The following is a 23,866-nucleotide window of genomic DNA, read 5'->3' on the forward strand; positions in this document are numbered from 1 at the left end:
AGAAGATCGTTGGGGTGCAGTCAGTAGAATAATGAACGCAAAGTGAAACATATTTTGTTTTTAAATAATGAAGAAGATGGTCAGGGTTGCGGTTAAAAGAGAAACAAAAATAGTTACTAACTATTTATTTTTTGACACTTCGCCCCACTTTGTAGAGCTTCATCAACTTGAAATCGCCAAAGCTTTCAACTTGAACAGCCCTGATGAAGCTCAACAAAGTGGGGCGAAATGTCAGAAAATGAATAGTTAGTAACTATTTTTGCTTCTCTTTTGACCTCAACCCTGACCATCTTCTTCGTTATTGGAAATTTTACAGTCAATTATTTATATATATAATATTTTGTTTTATTTGTGTCAATGTTTTACCTAAATTTTAGATCAGGGTTGAGTGGGTGTGGGTATTCCACTTTCAAGAAATTTTTTTTTTATCATTAGCTAACACATTTTCCACTTCTACTGGACTGGCTGACAGTTATTTTTTGTACTTTAATTATCAGAAATGAGACACAAAAAATTTTCATCTTTGCTGAAATTTTAGGAAAAAATACTTTAAAATATATTCAGTTTTGCTGAAATGACTTTAAATTTTCAAGTATTTATTTTCCCCTCTTAGTGGCAGCTGATGGCATTTCCTGGCTAAAGGTGGTTTCTGTTCACATTCAGGAGCATAAAATAATCCATCAAAGTGTCAGACTGGCCCAAATCATTTTGAGATAAAAAGAAGTATTTTGTTGTCCATATTACCTGAAACATTTTCCACCACTACCTGGTCTGGCTGGCTTTATATATAATAAAAAAACCTGAACAAAATTTTAGCTTTGTTCAAATGTGTTAAGGCTGCTATTTTTATTTCTCATTAAGTTGTTTATAGAATAGTAAGCCAAAGAAACATCAGTATTAGCAGATTGGGTGGACTTAGATTGTTTATTGTTACCTTTCTCCTATTGAAAAATAACTTCATGGTCACCATTTCATCTGAAAATGCATATTTATGCCATATCATGGGGTGCATAAGGATAGTTCTTCAACTAAAACATGCATTGTCTTTGATACTTCTATACCAACTGTATAAGGCTCACTCAATGATAGTCTAATAACTGGTCCAAAGTTACAAGGGAACATTAAAAATATTATTCTGAATTTTTGAAGGTTTCAGATTGCATTAACTGCAGGTATTAGCAAAATATATTTACAAATATTAATACATCCAAACGATCAGATATTCCAGCATATCTTTTATCTCGTTGATCCTACAGATGGCATTCAGGAGTATGAATTAAACAGGTTAACATTTGGTATGTCATCTCTCTACCTTGCCTTACATGTGCTCAAGCAACAGATTAATGACGAAGGTTCAACATTTCCTTTAGCTGTCAAAGTTTTACATGGATGATATTTTTACTGGAGCTGTGACAAATGATGGAGCCCTAAAATTGTACCAAGAACTTCTAGAATTGTTAGGCAGAGGTTGTTTTGAATTAAAGAAATGGGCCAGTAACTCTGAAAGGATAATCCAAATTATCTCAGAAGACCCTAGAGATACACCAATAAAATTCTCATCTCCAGGAGAATTATCCCTCAAAATTCTAGGCTATTTGACCCTCCAGGTAACTTATCTCGTAATTTTTAAAGCAAAGGTGCTATTGGAAATGCTGTAGAAATCCAAATTGAGTTGCAATGAATGTTTACCAAGCACCATCAGTTCCCAATTGAAAAGATTCATAGTTGAATTAAAAAGCATTGGAAATTGTTCGGATTAAGTGTTGGATTCTGCCATGTCAAACGCATCAATAGATTACTTTGGATTAGCTGATGCTTCAAGTCTGGGATACGCAGCAGCTATCTATTTGCTCTCGCAATCTGTGGAAGGGTAAGTTAAAATTTGGCTTTTACTATCAGAGACACGCTTGGCCTCAGTTAAGACTTTATCCATACCTAGGTTAGAGTTAAGTGCAACACTTCTGTTAGTGACATTACTAAAATCATGCAAAGAAGTAATTTCTGAACAATCTAAGCTTCTGAATATTTCTCTTTTCCCCTTTGTCCATAGTTCTAGGCTAGTTAGCTACACCACCACATAAGTTAAAGCTGAGAAAACAGTCATTTGAATCATGAGGCTAAATATCCAGTCATCTTACCACCGAAGTCTTACTTTCCGATAAAACTTGTGGACCATTTCCATAGAAGTTACCTACATACTGACCCTCACTTACTTCACTCGCTCCTTAGACGACAGTACTGGATCCCATCTGTGAGACGAATTATACAATCCCAAATACAGTGTCTCGCATACTAACACATAAAACATGTCAAGAGGCACATTAGCTCAACTAAGAGAACCTTGATTACCACCTCATTGGTGGCCAACACCAAGAATCATTGAGGTGTATCCAAGTGCAGATGGTGTCATTAGAATGGTTAAGATCGAAACACAATCAGGAGAATATCTGCAACCAGTTATTCAATTAGCGTCCTTAGTTCCTTTGTTAGAATAACTAGTGTATAAACTTATATATAGAATAGTAAGAAATATCAACATTAGCAGGTCGGGTGAACTTTGAGTGAAAACACCATAAATATAAAAAGATAAAATGCATATCCTACTGTAAATACTTAGTTTTTTAAAAAATTAGAACTTCCACAAAAATAAAAAAAAGTTGATTTGGGGAAAAAATTATTTTATATTTTAAGAATTCTGATCATAACCTTAAAAAAAAAAGTTTATACTTTATTTTACATTTTATTTAATTTTTTTTAAAGCATATATTGTATTAATAAAAGCCTCAGCTCTTCATTGTAGGAAGACCAGTGATGAACCTGAACAAAGCTGCATTTTTAATGACTCATTTTAAAATGGCCACAAGACTGTGTGCATACAGAAGTACATTTGTCAGAGAATGATATCTGTAGACGAGGGTGGAAAACCAGTTTAAGATACATTCCTGTTGCCTTCATGCTGTTCGTGTACAGTTGTATCTGTTGGGGTGATGTTTAGACAAAGGATGGGGAAGAAAGCTTTAGGATCACAACTCCTACTAAACACTAAGAAACTGTAAACTTCATTGAAATATATAAAAAAATAGTTGTCTGGTCTATGCAAAATCTTTTGTACTAATAAAAATCTTTTATGTAAATAAAGTAATATCATGAAACTGTTACAAAGGATTGTATATAATCTTAATGATTTATTTCATTATAGTGTAAAAAGAATTTATTATAACTAGCTTTTTTGTTTGGATAACAATTTTTGTTAAATCGATTTATTCATTTATTTTTATTTAGTTTATCTGTACATCTATGGGGTACATGTGTATTCATGTTTATAAATATAGGTTATAAATATAACATGTTTATTCGTTTTTTTATTTGTCATAAGCCAAGACTAAATTTATATTTCGTATATATACAAATTTTTCAAATATAAAATGCAATATCTTACAAAAAATCAATAAATATGCTTTATACGTGCTAGAATCATTTAAAGCATTAATAAGAAACCATAATTATTGATAAGGCTGCTTTCATCAATAAATTAAATATTACTGGCAAAAAGGTGAGACTACATTACTGTCAAATCCTAACTTTTCAAGGAAGACAGCATTTCCATCATATTAAGTTTTATTTTGATTTTTTTAAATAATATTACTAGCAATTGATATACTATTGAAAAGAAAAAAGTAATTATTATTTCCACTTTTTTCAAGATGGCAAATGTTATTAAGGTGTTATACTTATTATTCCTGATTATATATACTCATAATTTCAATTATTATGACAATGTAAAAATATAATTTATAACAAAAATAGGAAGAATAATTTACAGCTACACAACAGAATATTTGAATATGAGATACATGATGGATGGTGCAAACGGACAACTTGGTAGAGAAAAGATGCCAAGAAATGCTACGGTAGGTAGGGTAATAGCCACTTAAACCTTCATAAAAATGGGAAGGTGTCCCTGAGTTTTTGAAGAAATTTAATTAATTAAGAAAAAACTTCTTCAAAACTCTTAATCTAATTGGTTTTTAATTTATAAAAACCAAACAAATTCACAACAGAACAGTTAAATTGTAATAAAATTCATCTATTTTATGAAATTTCAATTTCCACAAGTTCTTATGATGCATATGTCTTCATAAAACGCGTTAAAAGTCTAACTCTCTTAATCCATGTAAATGGTTACTTGTTCATAACAAATTTAATTTAATTTTATTGGTTAATAACTAATTTACAACTCACTACTTAAATCATAATTATTTGAAGTTTCTAACTGATCTTATAAAACAATGAAAGACACACTCATAAAAAGGATAAATTATTTTATCACAGTTACAGTCAACCATAATATATTTTAAATAACAATATTTAATTATTATTTTACTATTTCATATTTTATCTCCAGTTTATTAAGTTAATAAGAGCATAAAATAATAAACAATCCATCAATCATAATAAATACTAGCTAATTTAAAACAAAAATGAATAAATATGACTGAAAAATATTGCATCGTTTTAACTCCGATCAATAAAACAAAAAAATACATGAAATGACAATCTAGAATGTTAAATTAATAGTTCAACTAACTGTCTAAAGATAGCAGCACAAAACAAGAAATGTATAAAATAATAGTTCCAAATAGCATTGTTAGAGGCGAGCACCGGGCAAACAGCCGTTTCCCAAGTCCAAATATAGCTTGAAGATATTTTTAATAATAGTTTGACTAACTGCATAAAGATAGCAGCACTAATCAAGAAAGGTTGGAATAGTGGTTTCATTAACCGCCGCAAGAGGCCAGCACCATCCAAACAGCCATTTCCTAAGTCTAACAAGAAATTTTTTAATTTGTATTAGGATATTAGGAACATACAGGAGTTCAACTGATCGAATTGGATATGTAAGACTTGTTGGAACATACTTTGATAGATTTGTTCCAACACAACTGGAACGTCAGACGGAGCTCCTGTGAGTTCCTAATATCCTAATACAAGAAAAAATATTTCCTGTTAGATATCGGAAATGGTTGTTTGGATGGTGCTGGCCTCTTGCGGCGGTTAATGAAACCAGTACTTCAACGTTTCTCGATTGGTGCTGCTATCTTTAAACAGCTAGTCGAACTATTATGAAAAATGAGGTATATGTAGTTGACCGTAGATTACTGATTGGAGAAGGTGTATTAGTGTATTTTAATAATTTAAAAAAATATTTTCAAGTTATATTTGGACTTGGGAAACGGCTGTTGCATGGTGCTGGCCTCTAACGATGCTATTTGGAACTATTATTTTCTACATTTCTTGTTTTGTGCTGCTCTCTGTAGAGTTAGTTGAACTATTATTTTAACATTCTAAATTGTCATTTTATGTATTTTTTTTTTGTTTTATTGATCGGAGTGTTATGAAAAATTAACCATTTACATGGATTAAGAGAGTGAGGCTTTTAACGTCTTTTACTAAGACATATGAAATAAAATAAAATATATATATATACTTTTGACCGCAACCCTCACCATCTTCTTATATATCAATTTTTACGGTCAACTATATATACATATATAAAATAAAAAATAATTTTATTCTGGGACATATGCCCTCTAAGAATAAATACATGGTTCATACATCAAGATTTTTGTCTGGCAAGCATTTACAAGTTTCCAATAAGAAAATGAAATTACATTGGGATATTGGCTTAATTACTGTTTATAATTATGAGAGATAGTTGAACGTGGATGACGAATGAGGAGAATAATACATTACTATATATTACTTATTTCATATGTCTGTTTATAATGTTAATCAATGTATGTCTATTAATTTTATCACAATGATGCGGAGGTTTGGTTATACAATAAGTGGAGGAATAGGTGTTGTTTAAAGGAAATAATGGATGAGGACTGGCGAATGGAGATGGGAAGAGAATTCCAGGAGATTGCACGTATTACCAAGGATTTGCTAAAGAAGACGGTTCTATAGGAAGGCATATATAAATCAATCGGTTGGGATCTGGTGTTGTGAGTAGATGGATGAATGAAGAGTGAGATCAAGGATATAGGCAGGTTTTTTGATTTTAAAAACTTGGAATAGAAAAACACCAAGGAGGTATTGCCTTCAGGAGACATGAGAGCGTCTTGGAAACCCAAAGATAAATATTACAAAGCCATTCATGAGTCTCTTCAGTCTCAACTTTAGTCCTGCAGATAGCCCTCTATAGACCAAGGAAACTTAGTCGAAGTGGGGGAAGACGAGAGAGGATACTAGGAGCTGATGGGTGTTCTAAGGAATGGAATTACGGAATCTTTGGAATTGTTTGAGTACAGTTATGGATTTGCGTGTGATTTCGGAAATGTGATTATGTGTAGACTAATTATATAATGCTTTTTTTACCAACAAAATACCATCTTTTTTAATTTATTGTTGCTGGTTGTCCCAAACATATAGAAATTTATTGCTTTAAGCAAAAATGGTGGACAAATTAGATTAGATACTAGGCTGATGGAAGCTTAAGTTAGATGAATTTTTTAGGGTAACCCTCTCCATTAATAGAGCAACCTGGAAACTCTACACTATACTTGTACAGTTGCCAACTTGTTTCATAGTTCTATACATTGTAGTGCTCTATGTTAATGGGAAGCCCCACAATTTTATTTGAAACTTTTGTTCATTTTTTTTCAACAGGAAAGTAGAAGGGAGTTAGAGGTTTCCAATACCTCACACATTTATTTCCAAATCCTCTCAGTGAGATAACAGAAACATAATGTGATTGGGGAACAGGAAAATAAATATTTGATTGAATCAGAATTTATAATGAAATTCTAAATTTATCAGTACAAAAAGTGTTCATATAACAAATTAATTCTCTTTATTTGTAGATGAATAAAATGTTAACTTAAAAATATTTATAAATTTCATTTTTATACATATATAAAATGGAATACTCAATTTATATGTACACTCTGATTGCTATAGAAATAACAACACATTTTATTACAAATGCCACTTTGATGATAAAACAAGAATGGAATTGAACACAAGAAAATATAATTTTATACATTATAAAACATATGTACATTTATACACATATCAAAATCTAATGTAAATTGTTTTGAGCAACATGAATATTATTTTGAATACTCTGAATGTTATTTTGTAAATTCTGAATGTTCTGCATACTACTTGGAACACTCGGAATATTATTTTGAATGTTGGTCTGTATATTGTTCTGCGCCACATGGATGTTGCTCTGCATATTAGTCTGCGCAACCATCTCTTGTTTATCATTGATCTCTTCTACTGTCAGGTGGGCTATGAACCGCAGTCTCATTTGCAAAGCTGGCCGTAGCTTCCTGATAAATGTTTCCACTTCACTCTTCATGGTATCGCCGACGAACATATATTTTATATGATATCTAACAATGAATTATTAAGGATCATAATAATAATCAAAATAAAAATTATAACACTCGATAAATCAAATTATTGCTAAATGAAATATGACATAACCCCACACTCCCAAAAATAATAATCTCAATCCCTTTAAACCAGAATTAAGTGTACAGACATTAGCAATTACCTGAACGCTAATGATATAAAATAATAAGATATTTCTAAATAACTACAATATTTAGTGAAATATTATTGAATATTTAAAAAAAAAAAAATCTCCCTTCAACGCCTTAAATGGAGCCTCTTCACTCTGGGCAATTTTCAGTCTGTCTAAATTGGATTCAGCTAATCCCTCATACAAAATTAGAAGTAGGAAAAGGGAAATAAATAAACATAATGATTAAGCAATATACAATATCACAAAATCTGTGTATAAATTACCATCTGGTGCAGCACGCACATCACTCAACTTTCCCTAACTAACCTACGGGCGTTCCCAACCCAAGTTAAGTGTAAGTTAGTGAGCTCGTTTTTTGAAAAAAAAAAAATCTAGCCACCAGGGAAGACAAAAATTGTGAACAAAAACTTTTGTCTGAACCCAGGTCTCGAATCGGATAAATATGTATCTATTTTTCATAATTATGAGAGATAGTTGACCGTGGATGACTTATACGAGGAGAAGATGGTTGGGGGTGCGGTCAAAATAAATACAATTTATTTCCTTAATTCTGTTATTTTACTTACTTATTTAATTACCTACGTATACATTTTATTTTCCACTTCTCTCATCACTTTATTTTATTAATTCCATTCTATAAAATTATTCACTTTATGTCATTCTGTTTATATTTTATTTTTTATTTTCTATATTCATTGGTTGTTATCTTGTTCTGTTATTAGCCCTAATGAAGGCTAGAAACTCTAGCTGAAATGTTGGCACGATTAAATAAGTTACATCAACTTATTTTTGTTTTATTTTGACCACACCCCCAACCATCCTCTCCTCGTATCTATTTTTCCTACTTTCCCCTTAAGGTATAAAGAAAATTCTGTAATATTTTTTATTTATACATTGGTTATTATGCTAATAATGTGGATTGGATTTAACTAAACAAAATTAACTGTATTTTAGAGAAAGATTTTTTGAAAATTTGGCATATAAGCCCTGTTAAACTATTTCAATGAGGATAAAATCTATCTGGTATTAAAGAGCATTTAATTTCTCATTCATTCACTGAGTTTAATCGAAATCGTTAGTTTAAAATTTAGAAATTGAAAAAAAGAGAAATATCAATTCATAAACTCAAATTCAAAATTTTGCGTGATCGCAATACTTTCCCTTACTACATATTCCATTCATAGGTAAGTGAATGTAAAAAATGATATTTCATTTTTTTTAAATTTAAAATAAGAAATTTCAGGGAAACAATTGAGGTGGTAAACTCCAACTTTGTCTTCAGCATCTTGAGAATAATGAAATACAAAAATATTAAAACTCTCCCTTAACTTTCAAGTTAAAAACTTTTTCGATAACCACAGCCTGGATTATATTTCTGTAAGAAAAAAATAAAGAAAGTCAGTGGTGGAAGTGAACCTGACAAAGACCTGCGAGGTATGACTAAAGAGAATGCAATTGGATTCTTCAGGGAAGATATCAGTTTACAGTTGTAGAATACCGTAAAAATGGACTTAAGAGAAGATTTATGAGAATAGTTGAAGATGATCATTCATCATTTCCTTTACAAATATACTTTTAGGAGACAAGTTTATATGCAAAGAAATATAATTGTACAACAATATTGTAAGAAATGATACCAAAAAAATAAATAAATAAAATAATCAAATAACACCAATTGACTCAGATAATAGGTAAAATTAATAACAAAAAGGATACAATAAATCAGATATTGGGTCCATATACTTGAGAACAGGAACATTTTTGTCTACCTGTTCGAGGCACGTATATAACTCCAAAGTAAGATCAAAAACACATTTTTGTCGATCAGTGTTGAACCTATGTAGAAAAGGCCCAATGAGGTGGCACAGGAACAGAAGCTGCTCTTCAGTCTTAACAACTCTTGTCAATTTTTCTTTTACAAACCTAGGAAAAAAAAACTTACAAGTTTAATTCTTAACTTAAGTACTAAAGTAAACCACAGTTACTGACACCATAATCTTTAATTTGAAAAAAATAAGGTTGTATGTAATTATCCAGTTTCAAATAAATAGAGGTGAGGAAAATTCCTCAGGAGAGAGAGCAACCAGAAATCAGATGTGTTAAAAACTTCCCAATTTGGAAATATAAGTGAAAACTTTAATTACAAGAAAAGGCATTTTCCTCTGTTTTTGCAAAGAAATTTTTTTAATGACTTATGGTTTCTTTTCATTTAACCATCAAAAAAATTAAATTAAGTCATTTATTACAATCATGATTTATTTATAAACCTTTTAATATGTGTTTGAAATTAAAATTACCAATATTAATATTTTTTGTTAGAGTGACAATTACTATTGTCATTCAATTTGATATCAATGAGTTTTTGTGAATTCCTAATTTTTTAAAAATTAAATAGAATGTTATAATTATTAATAAGTTGCACTTTTATTTGTTATATCTAATTATTGGCATGAGGTGACAGCTATTGACACTGTCAAGATCAGTCAATAGATTGTCTTTTTATAATTTAACAGGTCAAAGAAGCAAACTTCTTCTTAGCAACTAGAGGAAGATTGTTGACATAATATTATTTATTTTTTTGGATAGTGAGGACGGAAATCTAAATAAAAGCAAAAAGGTAAAAGAGAATAATTTAATAGGTGAAAATATTCTGAATTTAATTATCTGTCTGAAAGAATGATCACTCCAGTAAAAACAAAGATATTTGTTAAGCATTCCACTTCTTTTCATGGCTGAAGGAAAAAATAAAAAAATGCACATCTAATGCAACATTTGTTTTATTATTTATACAAATATGCATACACCATCTCTCCACACGCACATGCACATACTTTGGTGAATTGTGCTGGATTAATAGCCAACTTCAAATGTGGTAAATACAATGTATCTCAATTCCAAATGACAAAACTCTGGGAATTATTATTTGATTTTTTTATTGAACAGTATGATTTATTCCCAGAGTTGGGCTATTAAGAACTGAGACTATGCCATATAATGGAATAACTTAGTTGATGGCAACACTGATTTTATTGACTCAATAAGGATATGTAAATGACTTAAATAAAAGTAGTAAGCTTAATAATAGTAAAATACATACTGTGGAATTGTTGAAAGGTGTCCAACACCAGCATGGTGCCAAATAGCATGAGCAGTCGCCAAAGTATAAGAAAACTTATTATCCAAATAAGAATTGTGAGTAGTTGAAAAATTGAAGAGTTGGAAAGGAGAGTTTCTGTAAGGCCAGTCCAAGAGCTTTGGGCAGGTGATCACTTCGACCAACCTATCTTGCAACACGGACCAAAAGGAATCTGGCAAAGCTGCCATGACAAGTCCAACTGAATTGATCCACAGTTGAATTTGATTACTAGGAATGACTGTGTAACTAAAAACAAAAAATAATAAGGTATCAATCATTAGCTGTATTCAGAATATAAAATATTTATTGTTTTATGAGACCCAAAAGAATATGGCACAAGGGAAATGAGAACAGCCCATATATTATAGAGAAAGAAAGTATTCTTCCTTCACACATTCAATTGACCTGGTGAATAGATGAACTAAAAATGACATGATTGTATTCATTTTACCATAGATATAAAAATTTGTTGGAAATAGTGGTTCACAGCATTGTAGCCCTTAACGAATAGAATGCAGAGCAGGTCATGATCATAGGCTCAACATTCCCCAAGAACACTATAAGTGGGACACAGTCAAACAAGATTCTGCTTGATTTGAAAACCAACATGCACTCTGAGGAGCTATGAAACCCATATTTAGTATTTAGCGAAGATTTTACCTTATCATAATCCTGACATATGTAAATATTTATATTTAGAATGCAGATGCTCAAACCAAGCTACCATTGTCAGCCTTTTTGCTGGTGTTAAAGCCAAAGGAAGCTGAGTATATGGTTATCGAAAAATCATAAACCAGGTCATATGAGGAGCTGTTAGCTATTCCTAGGACTCAAAATATCAGGTGGTCTCGTAGTATGTATAAATATTTTTTGTTTTCCATAGATTCTTAGATCTTGTAGATCTTATAGTAGGGAGGCCACCCGAACCAGCCTTCTTCACGCCTGCAAGTCTTGGCCAACAGCTTTCTAGTTTGTCATAAGCAGCTTTTTTGCATCTTTTTCCATTCTGTTTGTCCACAGTTGTTTTTAGCCTCCCATATGATCTTTTGTCAACAATTATGGTATTTATTGCAGTGTACAGGCATCCTGATGAGTTAATCTAAGTAACATACTCCACTCATCTTAATATTTTGTACTTCATATCACAAGATACTGTTTGATCAGTCTGCATACAGTTCTCAGTCAATTTTTCTCCTCTATGTGTTAAGACTTTGATCCCAGATGCTCCGGTTACTGGGAGGAGTACTTCCCTTTCCAATCCCTCAATTCTGCTTTCTAGGGTGCCAGTTAGAGCCTTAATCTATTATCAGAGCTTTATGATAGCATTGTACACCCTTAACTTCAAATTTTAAGATTCATTTATATATGATTTCGGAACCAATGTCATTTCAATTTTGAGGAGGATTATACAGATAACTGGTGCTAGGTAGTAATTAAGCCTAGGGATTAGGACAGTCAGAAGAAATATGATAGTATTTAGAACATTTGAAGGTTATACGGACAAAAGGCACATTAAGGTCATTATGTAGGGTGTTACTAGAGGCATAAACATTATTCATTCAAAAAGCAGCCAAAAATCTCAATTAAAGTATTAATTAAATACATACATATTTAAATATGATAATTATTTGTTAGAAGATACTTACCCTTTTATTATAACATCAAGTAAATTATTTGCAACAATATTGGATGTCACAGGGACTGCCATCAATTCAACACAAGTTATGTAAAGTGCATGAGCAGCAGGGTTAGGGAATTCGTTAAACCTCCAATCAGTTGATGGGAATTGAGCAACTCCCGACATCGCTGTTGTAAGTTGTTCAGGAAAACTTTGTAATTCAACACAAACAATTTTTACTTCAAAAAAGATTTAGATAAATAATCTTAAAAATGATATTTCTAAAAACTTGTCTGTCATAACACTTTGGATGTATTCATAAGAAAATGGCATTACATGCCATTGAAAGCATTTCATGGGAAAATTAAATTAAAATGTAATTAAATAATGTAAAATGTAAGTATAATACCAGTTTGACCCAACTTCTTATTACTGTTTGTTAGGAGCTGTGAAAACATTTTTAGCAATATTAAACCGTTACCCACAATATGCAGAGAAAATGGTGAATGCTCTAATATTTTATTTATAAAAAAATAAATTAAATTAATAATAATAAGGTGTTAATAGTTGATGGTAGATTAACATGAAGAGAAGATGGTCAGAGGTGCAGTAAACAAATAAACAAAAATTTATTTATTTGTGCTGAGGTTTCAACCTGAATTTCAGGCCTTCATCAGGACTAAAAAACAAAACAAAAAAAGAGATGGCAACCATCACTCAAAACGGAAAGTGTTGAAGCAATAAACATAATGAAAGGTGCAGAAGAAAATGTAAATGAACTTAACATGATGAGATATGTAAGTAGTGTCTAAAATAATGAGAAAAAAAATTTAAATCAAAATAATGAAATATATGATACAGTGGGCAAGAAAGTTATGTAGATAAGTAAAACAATAAGCTAAAATAAATACAGTGTCTGGAAAAAAAAATATGAAAAAGGAAGGAACGAGGGAGAAGAAATATGGAGAATAGGAAATGAAGAAAGTAAGAAATATAAAGAAATAAGTTTTGGTTTATTTGTTGATTTTTTTTTTTTTTGGATTATTTGTTGTTGCACCCCTGACCATCTTCTCCTGATAAATAAATAATAGTTCTAATATTGGTGGTCTGTTGTTAATAGTTATTAACATTACTATGCCTATCAGAGAAAGTTATCAGATGTAGTTAGGTTACATGAAGGAACATGTCGGGGTTAGTCTGGGTCTTAGGCGGTTCTTCAGTCTGATATTCACTCTACAGAAGGCCCTCGACAAGGCGTATTCAATAGTAAGTTAGGAACAGCCGTGCAAGAGGATGAGCCCTAGACACTGATGCAGATAGAGGAGGTCTAGATAAGAGAGAGTCTGATGTAGAGTAACAGTTCTAGTTGCCGAGATGAAGCGGACGGACTAGAAAAGGCCAAGAAAAGGAGCCAGCTTACTAGTTGCTGAGATGAAGCGGACTGACCAGTAAGCTGATAATGCTAAATACAGCTCTAGTTGCCGAGATGAAGCAGACGGACTAGAGCTGGGGAGAGACGGTATTAACTACACTGGTTGCCGAGATGAAGCGGATGAACCAATGTAATCGTTTAGGATCAGGTTACAATCTTAGTTGCCAAGATGAAGCAGACGAACTAAGACTGCTGGAGAGAAGGAGAGGAGATAAGCCACCATCTTTAGTATGTGTACAGAAAAACAACTCTTGTGAGAATCGATTGGCAAATGAACTTCTCTATCTCAAGTAGAGTATAAGTACGCCACCAGTGCTAGGACAAGGCCCGGGTAAGGCTGTGGATCAATGATCTAAGATGGGATTTAGAGCCCCTTTATTTATATCCCTAGTCCATGTGGCTGTGACCGAGAAGCAGTCGGTACATGTCTACTTGAGATAGTTTCGTGCATTGTTTTGGTATCATTTATTAATCATTTTATCGATATTGTTAAGTGTAATGTACAGAGATTATTAATATATAAAAATAACAATGTTTTTACATAATGAAGTAATATGTAAATTTGAGAGCTTCAGTGAGGCTCGAGGTGCAGCGCTCTGGTGAGTTGTGGTTGAACCGCTTGCTCCCTCTACAAACACATAGAGAGGCCAGAAACGCAACTTTGAAGACTTAGAATTGAGTAATTTTACTTTATGTTTACATACTGTACACAACTCATCAGTTCAGAAAATTCTGTTATAAATGGCCTGCTCCACTGTCAAGGGATTCAACATTCTATTTCTCAATGCCCAAGGGAACAAAAAAATAGTTTACCAGGAAGTTCTTCAGTAAAACCATACTTAAATTCCTTTCCCTCTTCTACTGAAGAGCAGAACTTCTGGTACTCTAAAGGTAGGGAAGTTTTGCATTCCTGCAGGAAACAAAAAATTGTTACAACTTTGCAAATGTGTCTGTCTGTCAAGTTAAATTTAGTATGAGCATAACCAATTAAACCATAAATCTGATTTTGATGGAATTTGCAGGCATAGTGTGGTAAGTATCTAGTTGTTCCCACATTGATTTTATCATATTCGATCCAATAATTATCCTTACCCACGCGTAAATAGATTTTTCTCAGCAAACCTATTGTAGTGATACTTTATGTTTCTTGACAAATAAAATCAAAAAGTGTTAACTGTTACAATCAACAGAACAAAGGCATTAGAAATAGAACAATGAAAAGTGAATATTAAGAAAAATTGGTTAATATTAATAGTATGGAAAAAACTTAATATGTAAAAAGTTAAATTTACTCAAGAATAAATTAAGAATTATTAACAATTTATAGATAATAATTAAACAGTGAACTATTTAATTATGATAATGATAAAATAACTGTGATGATGTAAGAACAAAAAATATTTAAGTTAATTTAAGTGCAGTTATCAAGAATTATTATAAAGAAGTCATTATCCAGCAGTGAATTTCAATCAAGATCCCAACAACCATGAATTTTTTGACAATTATAAAAAATGTATTTGATATAATTTAATGTTTAAATTTAAGTTTAATAAAGTTACACTATATTTTGAAGATGGCTAATACGATTCGGGTTAAATTTGAAGAGAAGTTGAGGATTAGTGTAAAAATGGTCCAATGTTAATTTTATCAAAATCTATACACTACTTTTGCTTCATCGTGTACAAAAGTATTTTTTCTAACATGTACATTTCAAATACCACTCCCCCCATAAAATATAAAATTTGTAATATAAACATGAAATATAGCTATTAATGTACCTATTTACCATTTAGAAATGGTAAGGATTCGATGCTGAACCTTCTACTTTTCAAACTTTTTAAAACTGATAAAATAGACATTCTATAATTAATGCCTTCTTTAGTAGTAGTTCCAAAAAAATAAATAAATATTCAACTAAACAAAAAATTATAATATTCTACTCCATGAACCGTGCTCAGTAATATAATTTAGGTACAAAGGGTTGGACATCAGCTAATTACAGATAATATTGAAAAGTAAAAATAAACTGAAATAGTATAAAATAAAAATTTGAATGAACCAGAGGTAAAGGATACTTTCAACAATTCTCCTCATGAGTTTAACGTAGTAATCAAGTTCAGGTGTCCATTTCTCTAACTGCTGCTGCATATAACTCAAATAAGGTTCAGAAAGAGGCCACCCCTTCGAGCCTTCGGCAGTCCCTAGAACTGCTGCAACTAATTTCCTTTTGAGCTGTGGCCTATCCCTCAGTACCCTCTCATAGTAATGTAACGTGTTATAGAGATAAGTCACCGGTCGATCTGGAACAATTTACATTAAAAATTGAGAACAATATACTGTATTTAAAAATAACAATTAAACTGAAATTTATGAGATAGTACTTCAGAAATGAATTTTTTAAAAGATAATGGTTGAAGAAAACATCAGTATATTCAAGAAAAAATACATATCTTAATAATAAGCTGAAGAAGGTCAAAAAAGTACAACTTGCACAAGCACATGCCGATGCCAATTTTTTTGTTTGTTATATTTTGAGAAAGTAATCCCTAAACACTGAGAATATTTCTTCTATATTCATAAATGGCCATAGGAAACATATAATCAACCCACTTTTATAAATGAAAAGGCAACTGGTAATTAGGATTTCCTAGAATCATCATCAAATAACCTATAACTTAGGTGCCAAAGCTTAAAACAATTGACCAAATAGTTTTGGAGAAAAGCTGTGGATGGGAGACAGACAGATTTTCGTATTATATGTATCTTGATGAAATGTAAAACCTTGTGAAATCGTCTATTTGTGTATCTTTGCTGACCGAAACTAGAAATAGAATGACACAACGATAACAAACTGGCAAAGCAAAAAAAAAAAAAATACAAGTAATTAAAAATTTGTAAAATAACTTAAGGATAATAATAATAAGGCTCTCATATGCATATGGGGCTGTAAAAGAGCAATAGGCAAGATTTGGAGGCTTAAAACAAGAATGGTCTACAGACCTATGGTTCTGTATTCAGCACGAGTCACAAAGCCAACGTGGGGATATTCAGGAATTTGCTGGATAAACAGCAGAAACTAGTATGCTTAATGATTGTAAGTGCTATGAGTACTACTACAGGATTAACGGAAGTTATGCCTAGGTTGGCTCTACTGCACTAGGAGATTACAGCCCAAGCCTTAAACACCATGTATAGGCTGATGAAACAAGACATAAAATCTGAAGTCCTGGAAAAATTAATCAGCAGATGGAGGAAGACATGGTGGCTTCTAAATGCTCAGAAGTCCAAATATGCAGATATAAAGAAACTAAATTCAGTGTTAAAATAGACAGAACCAAAATACACAGACCAACTAATGGAATTACATGTTACATGGATGGCTCTCTCACAGCCCAAGGCTCAGCAGCATTGTAGCATTTGGTGTAAAGAGGGAATATATATTCCTCTACTCAAGTACACATCAGTATTTCAATCAGAAATACTTGTTATAAAGTTATTGTCCTGGTACTCTGATGGAGGAAGGGCTTGCTGTTAGAAAAATAAAAATCTATACAGACAGCCAGGCAGCAATGGACCAGGGGTATCTAACAACACCATTACACTATCTAGAGTTGCTGAAGACTGCAATGCAGAACCTAACGAACTTTCATGTTACAATACAGTCAGTATTGGATAGGTTCTGGGTCACAGTGGCATACCTGGTAACAAGAAAGCTGACAGGCTAGCAAGGAATGCTTCTGGGATTACTCCTATTACCCTGGAGCCCATGTGTGGTATAAGCCTTAGTTATGAAAAAGTAAAATAAAGGTGGTTTATGGCTTAGAAACTAAACTATATTGGCAAGCCAAAAAAAAGCTACATTCTAAGCTGTTCCTAGATGGATGCTGTGGCAGCCGAAGTGAAATAATGCTTCAACTTGACAGGTCACTCTAAGTCTCAAGGACCTGGTCACTGTAGACTCAATAAACATATTTCAACATAAACTTACTGGATCTCCTCAGTGTATATTCTGTAACAGCATACATCATTTGTTGGTATGACCGCAGGCTTGAGGTTTGTATTGTTTGATATGTACCCGAAATAGTGGGATTTGATCAACCCTAAACTAAAAGCCTAATTAGATTTATAGATTCTACAAACCTCGAGCTCTAAGTACATCACTATAGGGGTGATGGTGTATAATAGGCCTTATAGGCCACAATGTAGCAAGCCAAAAATAAAAAACTCAAAGAAGTGGAAATAAGATATGTATCAAGTATATGCAAATATTATAAGAAAAAAGTTTTAATTATAGTAGTGAGTATGTAGTTCAGGAGATGGAGTAGAATGGACCCCAAAAAACAATAACATGTTCAAATTTAATTTTTTAAATATTTTTTCTTTTATTTCCTTAAGGAATTAATTATTAACTACTGCTTTCCAGAAACATTAATTGATTTATTAAACTATTGACTTTGCATAGAATGCTAAAGCTTACTGATCAAAATAATTACTTTTGTTTTCAAACTACATAGGATTATTAAACTACATAGATTAAGGAAACTTAATTAGATAAAAATAAAAATTCTGCATTGAGAAGCCTTCCTCATTTCCCAGTCTTTATTTTCAAAGACCTTACAGCACTATTATCAGCAGTATCAGTATCACCAGCCGTATTTGACATTTATGAGATTAAAGTCAAGTAAATTTTAATTTTCCTTTATCTAGACAGCAGGTGCAGACTGAGTGATTTTGGGACTAAGAAACTACAAGCATTAACTTTCCTTTATTTGTAATTATTATTTTTATATTTTTCAGATTGTGTATGTATATATAAGTTAGAAACCCAACTTTTTACAAGGCTTCTTCAACATAGTTGTATTTAATTTAATAGCTTCTGCAAACTTTACCTCTGAGCACCTGTATAGCCTAGGCTTGTAAGGAAAAAACTTGTTATCGTTGAGTATAAAACTTATTTTTAAATGAATAGAAGAACAAAGATTTTTTGAGTAAAGATTATTTTTTTATTTAGGGGCATAAAAAAAAAAATAAAAAATAAACTTACCATGAAATTTGTATAAACTTCCTAGATGTTCCAAAAGAGTCTCCAAAGATTTAGTAACAGGGGGAATTTCTAAGTATCGATGAATAACAATATCAAAAACCTAATAAAAAATAAATTTAATTTAAAGTTTAGTCAGTAATCAATATAGCTAAATTGATAAAATACAATAATCTAATCATTCTATTTTTAGTTCTCTTTCTCACCTTAACACCAAAGGAATGTTAAAAATCAAGTAAATACAATCCTACAGTCTCACGATATGGACATAAGAAATTTCCTTATCTAGATGTGGCTGGTAAATATACATTGAAATGATAATCAGGTAAAACACTCCAGAAGATGAGCACATCATAACATAACTTAAGCTATCTTTATCATTTCAAATAATATTATGTTTCAAAACTCAAACCTCAATTTTATCAGTTTCTAGCGGTATCATTAATCAGTTGACAACAAGTGAATTCCAAATGGAATAGACATAATTCCCAAAACCAAGCATGCGAACAAAATGAAACATTCATTTCATATCCAAGGTTTTTGGAGCACAATGAAACATAAATAAATAATTGTCATTTTATTTTTGTCCAAAAGAAAAATTAAGTGTAATATCCCCAACTAATTATGGCAAAATCTCAGCCAATGTTATTTGACCCAGCTGAGTTTCTATTTCAACATAGACTACTAAATATAAATATAAAATAATTTAATGAGGTTAAGTATTGTAGACATTAATAACTAGTAAGATACCAAGGAATGATACTTACGGGCAAAAATCTGAGACACACATTGCCAAAATAAACAGGAAGTGACTGAAAAGGAGAACCTGATGTTTGCTCATGAATTCCATCAGGAGCAAACTTCTCTGGGTATTTTCTATGGAATGCTAAATGTTTCTCATGCCTGTAAAAAAATAAATAAATAAAATAATATAACCGAGTTCATTATACATAAATATATGTAAAATATGACAGTCTTGATTCGTTTTCCGGCTCTCAGGAGTGATTGGCATCAAAAGAAAGGAAATTTCATGAGAACTGACAAATCTCAAATTTGATTCTTACATTATTATGAAAATTTAAAAATAAAATAGTTATTAAAGAAAGTGAAAGGTTTCAAAACTCTTTTGAACTTCAAAGGTAAGTTGGCCGATCAAGATGGTACACATTGGGCTTTAAAGATATTGACATGGACATCCTATCAAACAAAAGTTGGGTTTTAAAGATTTTAACATGGACATCCTATCAAACATAAGTTGGGTTTTAAAGCCCGAAAATGAACCATTTTTGAGATAGGGCACAAATTAGGCACTGATCAAACATCATTTTAAGGTCAGCTTTCACAGCGCCATGGGATACTTATTACATGTTTCATTCCCATGCCAATGGGTCTTTTTTTGTTGGAGCTTGGCTATTACTTATCGAACAAAATCTTATTAACTTCATTAAGTAACTTATAACTGTATCGTCACTAATAAATATTGTGAAATATAAATAATCTTTACAGGTTTCCTTGATACTTTTACCCAACAAGCTACAAATAGGGCAAATAAATATTTATTATAACCTGCCCGTTTGTAGGTATGAGATGACTGAGCGAATGGCTAAGTCGATTTCTGTTTTTGAAAATCCAAGTTATTCGACTAGATACTATGAATGTTTTGAAATAAGCCAAGCTTATGATCCTGAAAATGACTTTCAAATGTGTTCACCTGTGCTTATATACCAATATTTTGAGCTATAGACTTAAGCAATACATAGGTTTCATTGCTCAAATTACACTATGAATAGAAAGTTCAAAATATTCCAAGAAGGTTTAGAACGATTTGTAAACATTTGCAATAAATTTTTTGAGGTTAAAAAATACTTTAATAAACCTCATAATTAGTCAATTTTTAATTTCACAAAGGAAATTATGTCATTATCTACAAGGCTGAAAAAAATTGCTTTACACTGTACATGAATATGGAACAATAGTCCCGAAACGTTATGCAACATTATGATAATTTAGAATAAAATATATTCAAATTGGAAGTTTTTAACCTCAAAAAATTTATTGGAGTTGACTTACTAGACTTCCTAAAAAAAAATCCAGATTTGTAAACATGTTTTGTCAGTCCGTTTCTAAATATGTAACTTTTTATCAAAGAATGGTTTAATCAATTTCCAATTTTCTTGTCTCAAATGATTCAGATCCAAGGATTGCCATAAAAAATTTGTAGCCAGCCTTAAACATTACCATTTATGTACCCAGCTATGAGGTCCCGGTGAGTACAATTCAGAGCTAATATAAGTTTACGGATAGCTGAATCTTAACTGTAAAACTAAATTGATATCTACCACAGGAGCAACTTAATTACTCATTATATAGACTGTTACTTAAAAGATAGTTATTATGAAGTATGCAGCTTTAGCAATTATGTTTTAATAATATTTATTTTTTAAAAAAATTAATTAATTTTGAATTATGAGATGGTCGGGGTGCAGGCTGTTTATTTATTTGTGTTTTTCATTATTTGTGTATTTCAATGACTGCACCCCCGACCATCTTCTCAGATTGAATCTATGATCAACAATAAAACCTCATAATGTTGAATTATATCCTTTATACTGTAACTTTTGTTAATAAATGACTTTTGTATCCTTGAAGATATTATTTTTTATTGAACATAATTTTATACAATAAGACATAACATCTCATTTAAAAATCATTAAACAGATGTAATTAATGAATAGACTATTTAGCCGTAATGAGTTAACAATAAAGAAATACATACCAATTTGATTGTTTCCAATGCTGAGGAGAGTTTTCTTTAACAAATTCAGTAACCCTATTACGAAATTCTGCAGCTTTGAAGAGTAAAAGTTGAATGATGAAAAAACATACTTGGGCCTCATTACCCTCCTGAGTTCTTAATGCCTTAAAAACAAAGTATTATGATAATAAATATTATCATATTTACAAAATTAATTTTTAACAAAACTCTTTTAATGTGTATCGACTTTTCAACCAACTAGAGGAAAATAGATAACAAGATAGAAGAGCACATAATAATAATAATAATCTTTATTTATTCGGGGATTGATCCCTTTAGAATAATTTACAGGAGTCAAAATTAGGCTTTGGAGCCTTAGAGTAAATAGCTAGTGTACATATTTACAATTATAAACGAAGATCTAAGACATAAAATACAGAAAATATATAAAGCTTTTTTGAAACTTTCAATTGTTATTCTTCCGGAATTGGGTGGACAGAAGCTAGTTGAAGATATGGGATTTGAAAATTGGAAGGGTTTTAGAACTACTAGAACGTTCTTCTAGGAAGTTTGAGAGTTGGTTTTTGGGAAAAAAAGAAGTTTTCAGGATTGAAGGTGTTATTTGGAATTTCAGGAAAGATTGATGGGTCAGTAGCATGGCATGTAAAATGGTTGTTGAAATCGTCAGATGTTATTGGAAGAGAGCTGAGAATATTGGATTCTGATGAGGATAAAGTTCAGAGTATTTTCCACTAGGATTTAGGATCAGGAGCATTGGAGAGTGTGTAATGAATGTGAAGGGATTTACCACGTTGAACTGCTAATTGGGTTGCATTGCAGAGAAGTTTGAAATGTGTATTATCTGCAGGCAGGCGGGTCGGACGAAATTTGCGTCTAGCTGCTTCTCTTTATTTTATCATTTCCTTCGTTTCCGGAGTAAGCCAAGGTGCAGTTGGACAGCATAAGGTTCGGGTTTTGAGAGGAGCATGGATGTCTAATATAGATTGCAGATATGAAATGAGGGTGGAGACATAGGGTCGATGGAGTTATAAGAGTGTATAATGTCCCACTGGATAGAATCAAGGTCAGGTTGGAGGGATTCATAGGAAAGGAGGTCCAGATTACGGTATGATATGATTTTGGGAGTAAAACATTTGACTGATAGGTCGTACAATATTTGGATCAGATCGTGAGATGAGAGGAAGGGAACGGGGTGCTGGGAAGAGAAAAGGATTTTTATAGGAGAGTCACATATAAAAAGGTCTAACCAGATGTCCGAGGATTGCGTGTGATGAGTGGGAGAATAAGGAACGAGGTAAAGATTGAGGGAAAATATTACGTCAATAAGAAAGGATTTATCACTGGATTGAGAGAGCATGTTAATGTTAAAATCACCAGTGATGATAACATTGGAATAAGTAGAAATGAATTGGACAAAAGAGGACTCAAAGGTGTGATCGAGTGGAACTCAGGGAGGTTGATAAACAATAGCAAATAACAGGGGAGAGGATATTCTTAAAATTTCAACAAATATGTATTCTGCATGAGAAATGATAGGAGAAGGGGAGCGAAGTAGGACTGAGGAACATGACAGGAACTGAGTACATTAGTCATAACTGTGGGGTGGTAAATGGAAAAGTAAGAAAAAGGAAAAAGGTTGAGGGATAGAGAATAACAACATTTTATATAGTGTTACGATTATATAGAGTGTAACAAAAATAAGAAATTGAAGGAAATTTATGGCTCGAGTTATCGAAATTTGAAAAAAATAGTCAATAAAGATTGAGTTATAAAAAATTCAAAAAAGAGGAGATATAAATAGAGAAAATTCTATAAGTGCTATTACTGAAGTGTGAAAAAAAAGAAAATAAATTTAAATAAAATATCTTCTATACAAAAAAAATTGTGGTGACTTGGATACCGAGTTCTACTGAAGATGTCTAAGTCGCTGGTCTTGCTTATGGTGACCGCTGGGTACCCATCGGACTGCCTGCACCTGACCCTAACTCCGCTGAACCAGACGTACTTGATTTTCACCACTTTCTGCTTCTGCCTGGCTAACCAGTAGAGGTGCTTGTTGGCGGGCGTCATTGCTTTGCCCACATATACCCGGTGCGCGTTGTTTTCAACCCAGCCTAAGTGACGAGTGGAGAAATCCCTCTTAGCTCTTCTTTGCCGCACCAACTCATCTCTTAATGTTTGACATTCACATTCCGCACAAATCCATTTTTTAATAATATCTGGGTCTGAGCTTTCAACTTTGATGTATTTAATATGATATTGTAATATGCTCTTTTTGTGTAAATAGTATATTTTGATGTATAAA

The 23,866-nt window shown here is 31.9% G+C and overlaps 1 protein-coding gene across 1 annotated transcript in view; it reads right to left on the reverse strand.

Annotated features, from left to right (window-relative positions):
* Window positions 1-6,875: 6,875 nt before the first annotated feature.
* MED23 (mediator complex subunit 23) overlaps window positions 6,876-23,866 on the reverse strand; it is a 44,758-nt gene continuing 27,767 nt past the window's right edge. The window contains exons 15-22 of the mRNA XM_014415937.3: window positions 21,562-21,704; window positions 19,553-19,688; window positions 18,789-18,888; window positions 15,820-16,044; window positions 12,341-12,500; window positions 10,656-10,940; window positions 9,275-9,481; window positions 6,876-7,403 (exon numbers count right to left, since the gene is read on the reverse strand). Of these exons, the coding sequence (XP_014271423.1) occupies window positions 7,085-7,403; window positions 9,275-9,481; window positions 10,656-10,940; window positions 12,341-12,500; window positions 15,820-16,044; window positions 18,789-18,888; window positions 19,553-19,688; window positions 21,562-21,704 (1,575 nt within the window). The 3' untranslated portion in view covers window positions 6,876-7,084. The remainder of the gene's footprint in view (window positions 7,404-9,274; window positions 9,482-10,655; window positions 10,941-12,340; window positions 12,501-15,819; window positions 16,045-18,788; window positions 18,889-19,552; window positions 19,689-21,561; window positions 21,705-23,866) is intronic.

This window comes from Halyomorpha halys, unplaced genomic scaffold (genome assembly GCF_000696795.3).
Source record: "Halyomorpha halys isolate HHAL.00 unplaced genomic scaffold, Hhal_1.1 Scaffold108.1, whole genome shotgun sequence".
NCBI lineage: Eukaryota > Metazoa > Arthropoda > Insecta > Hemiptera > Pentatomidae > Halyomorpha > Halyomorpha halys.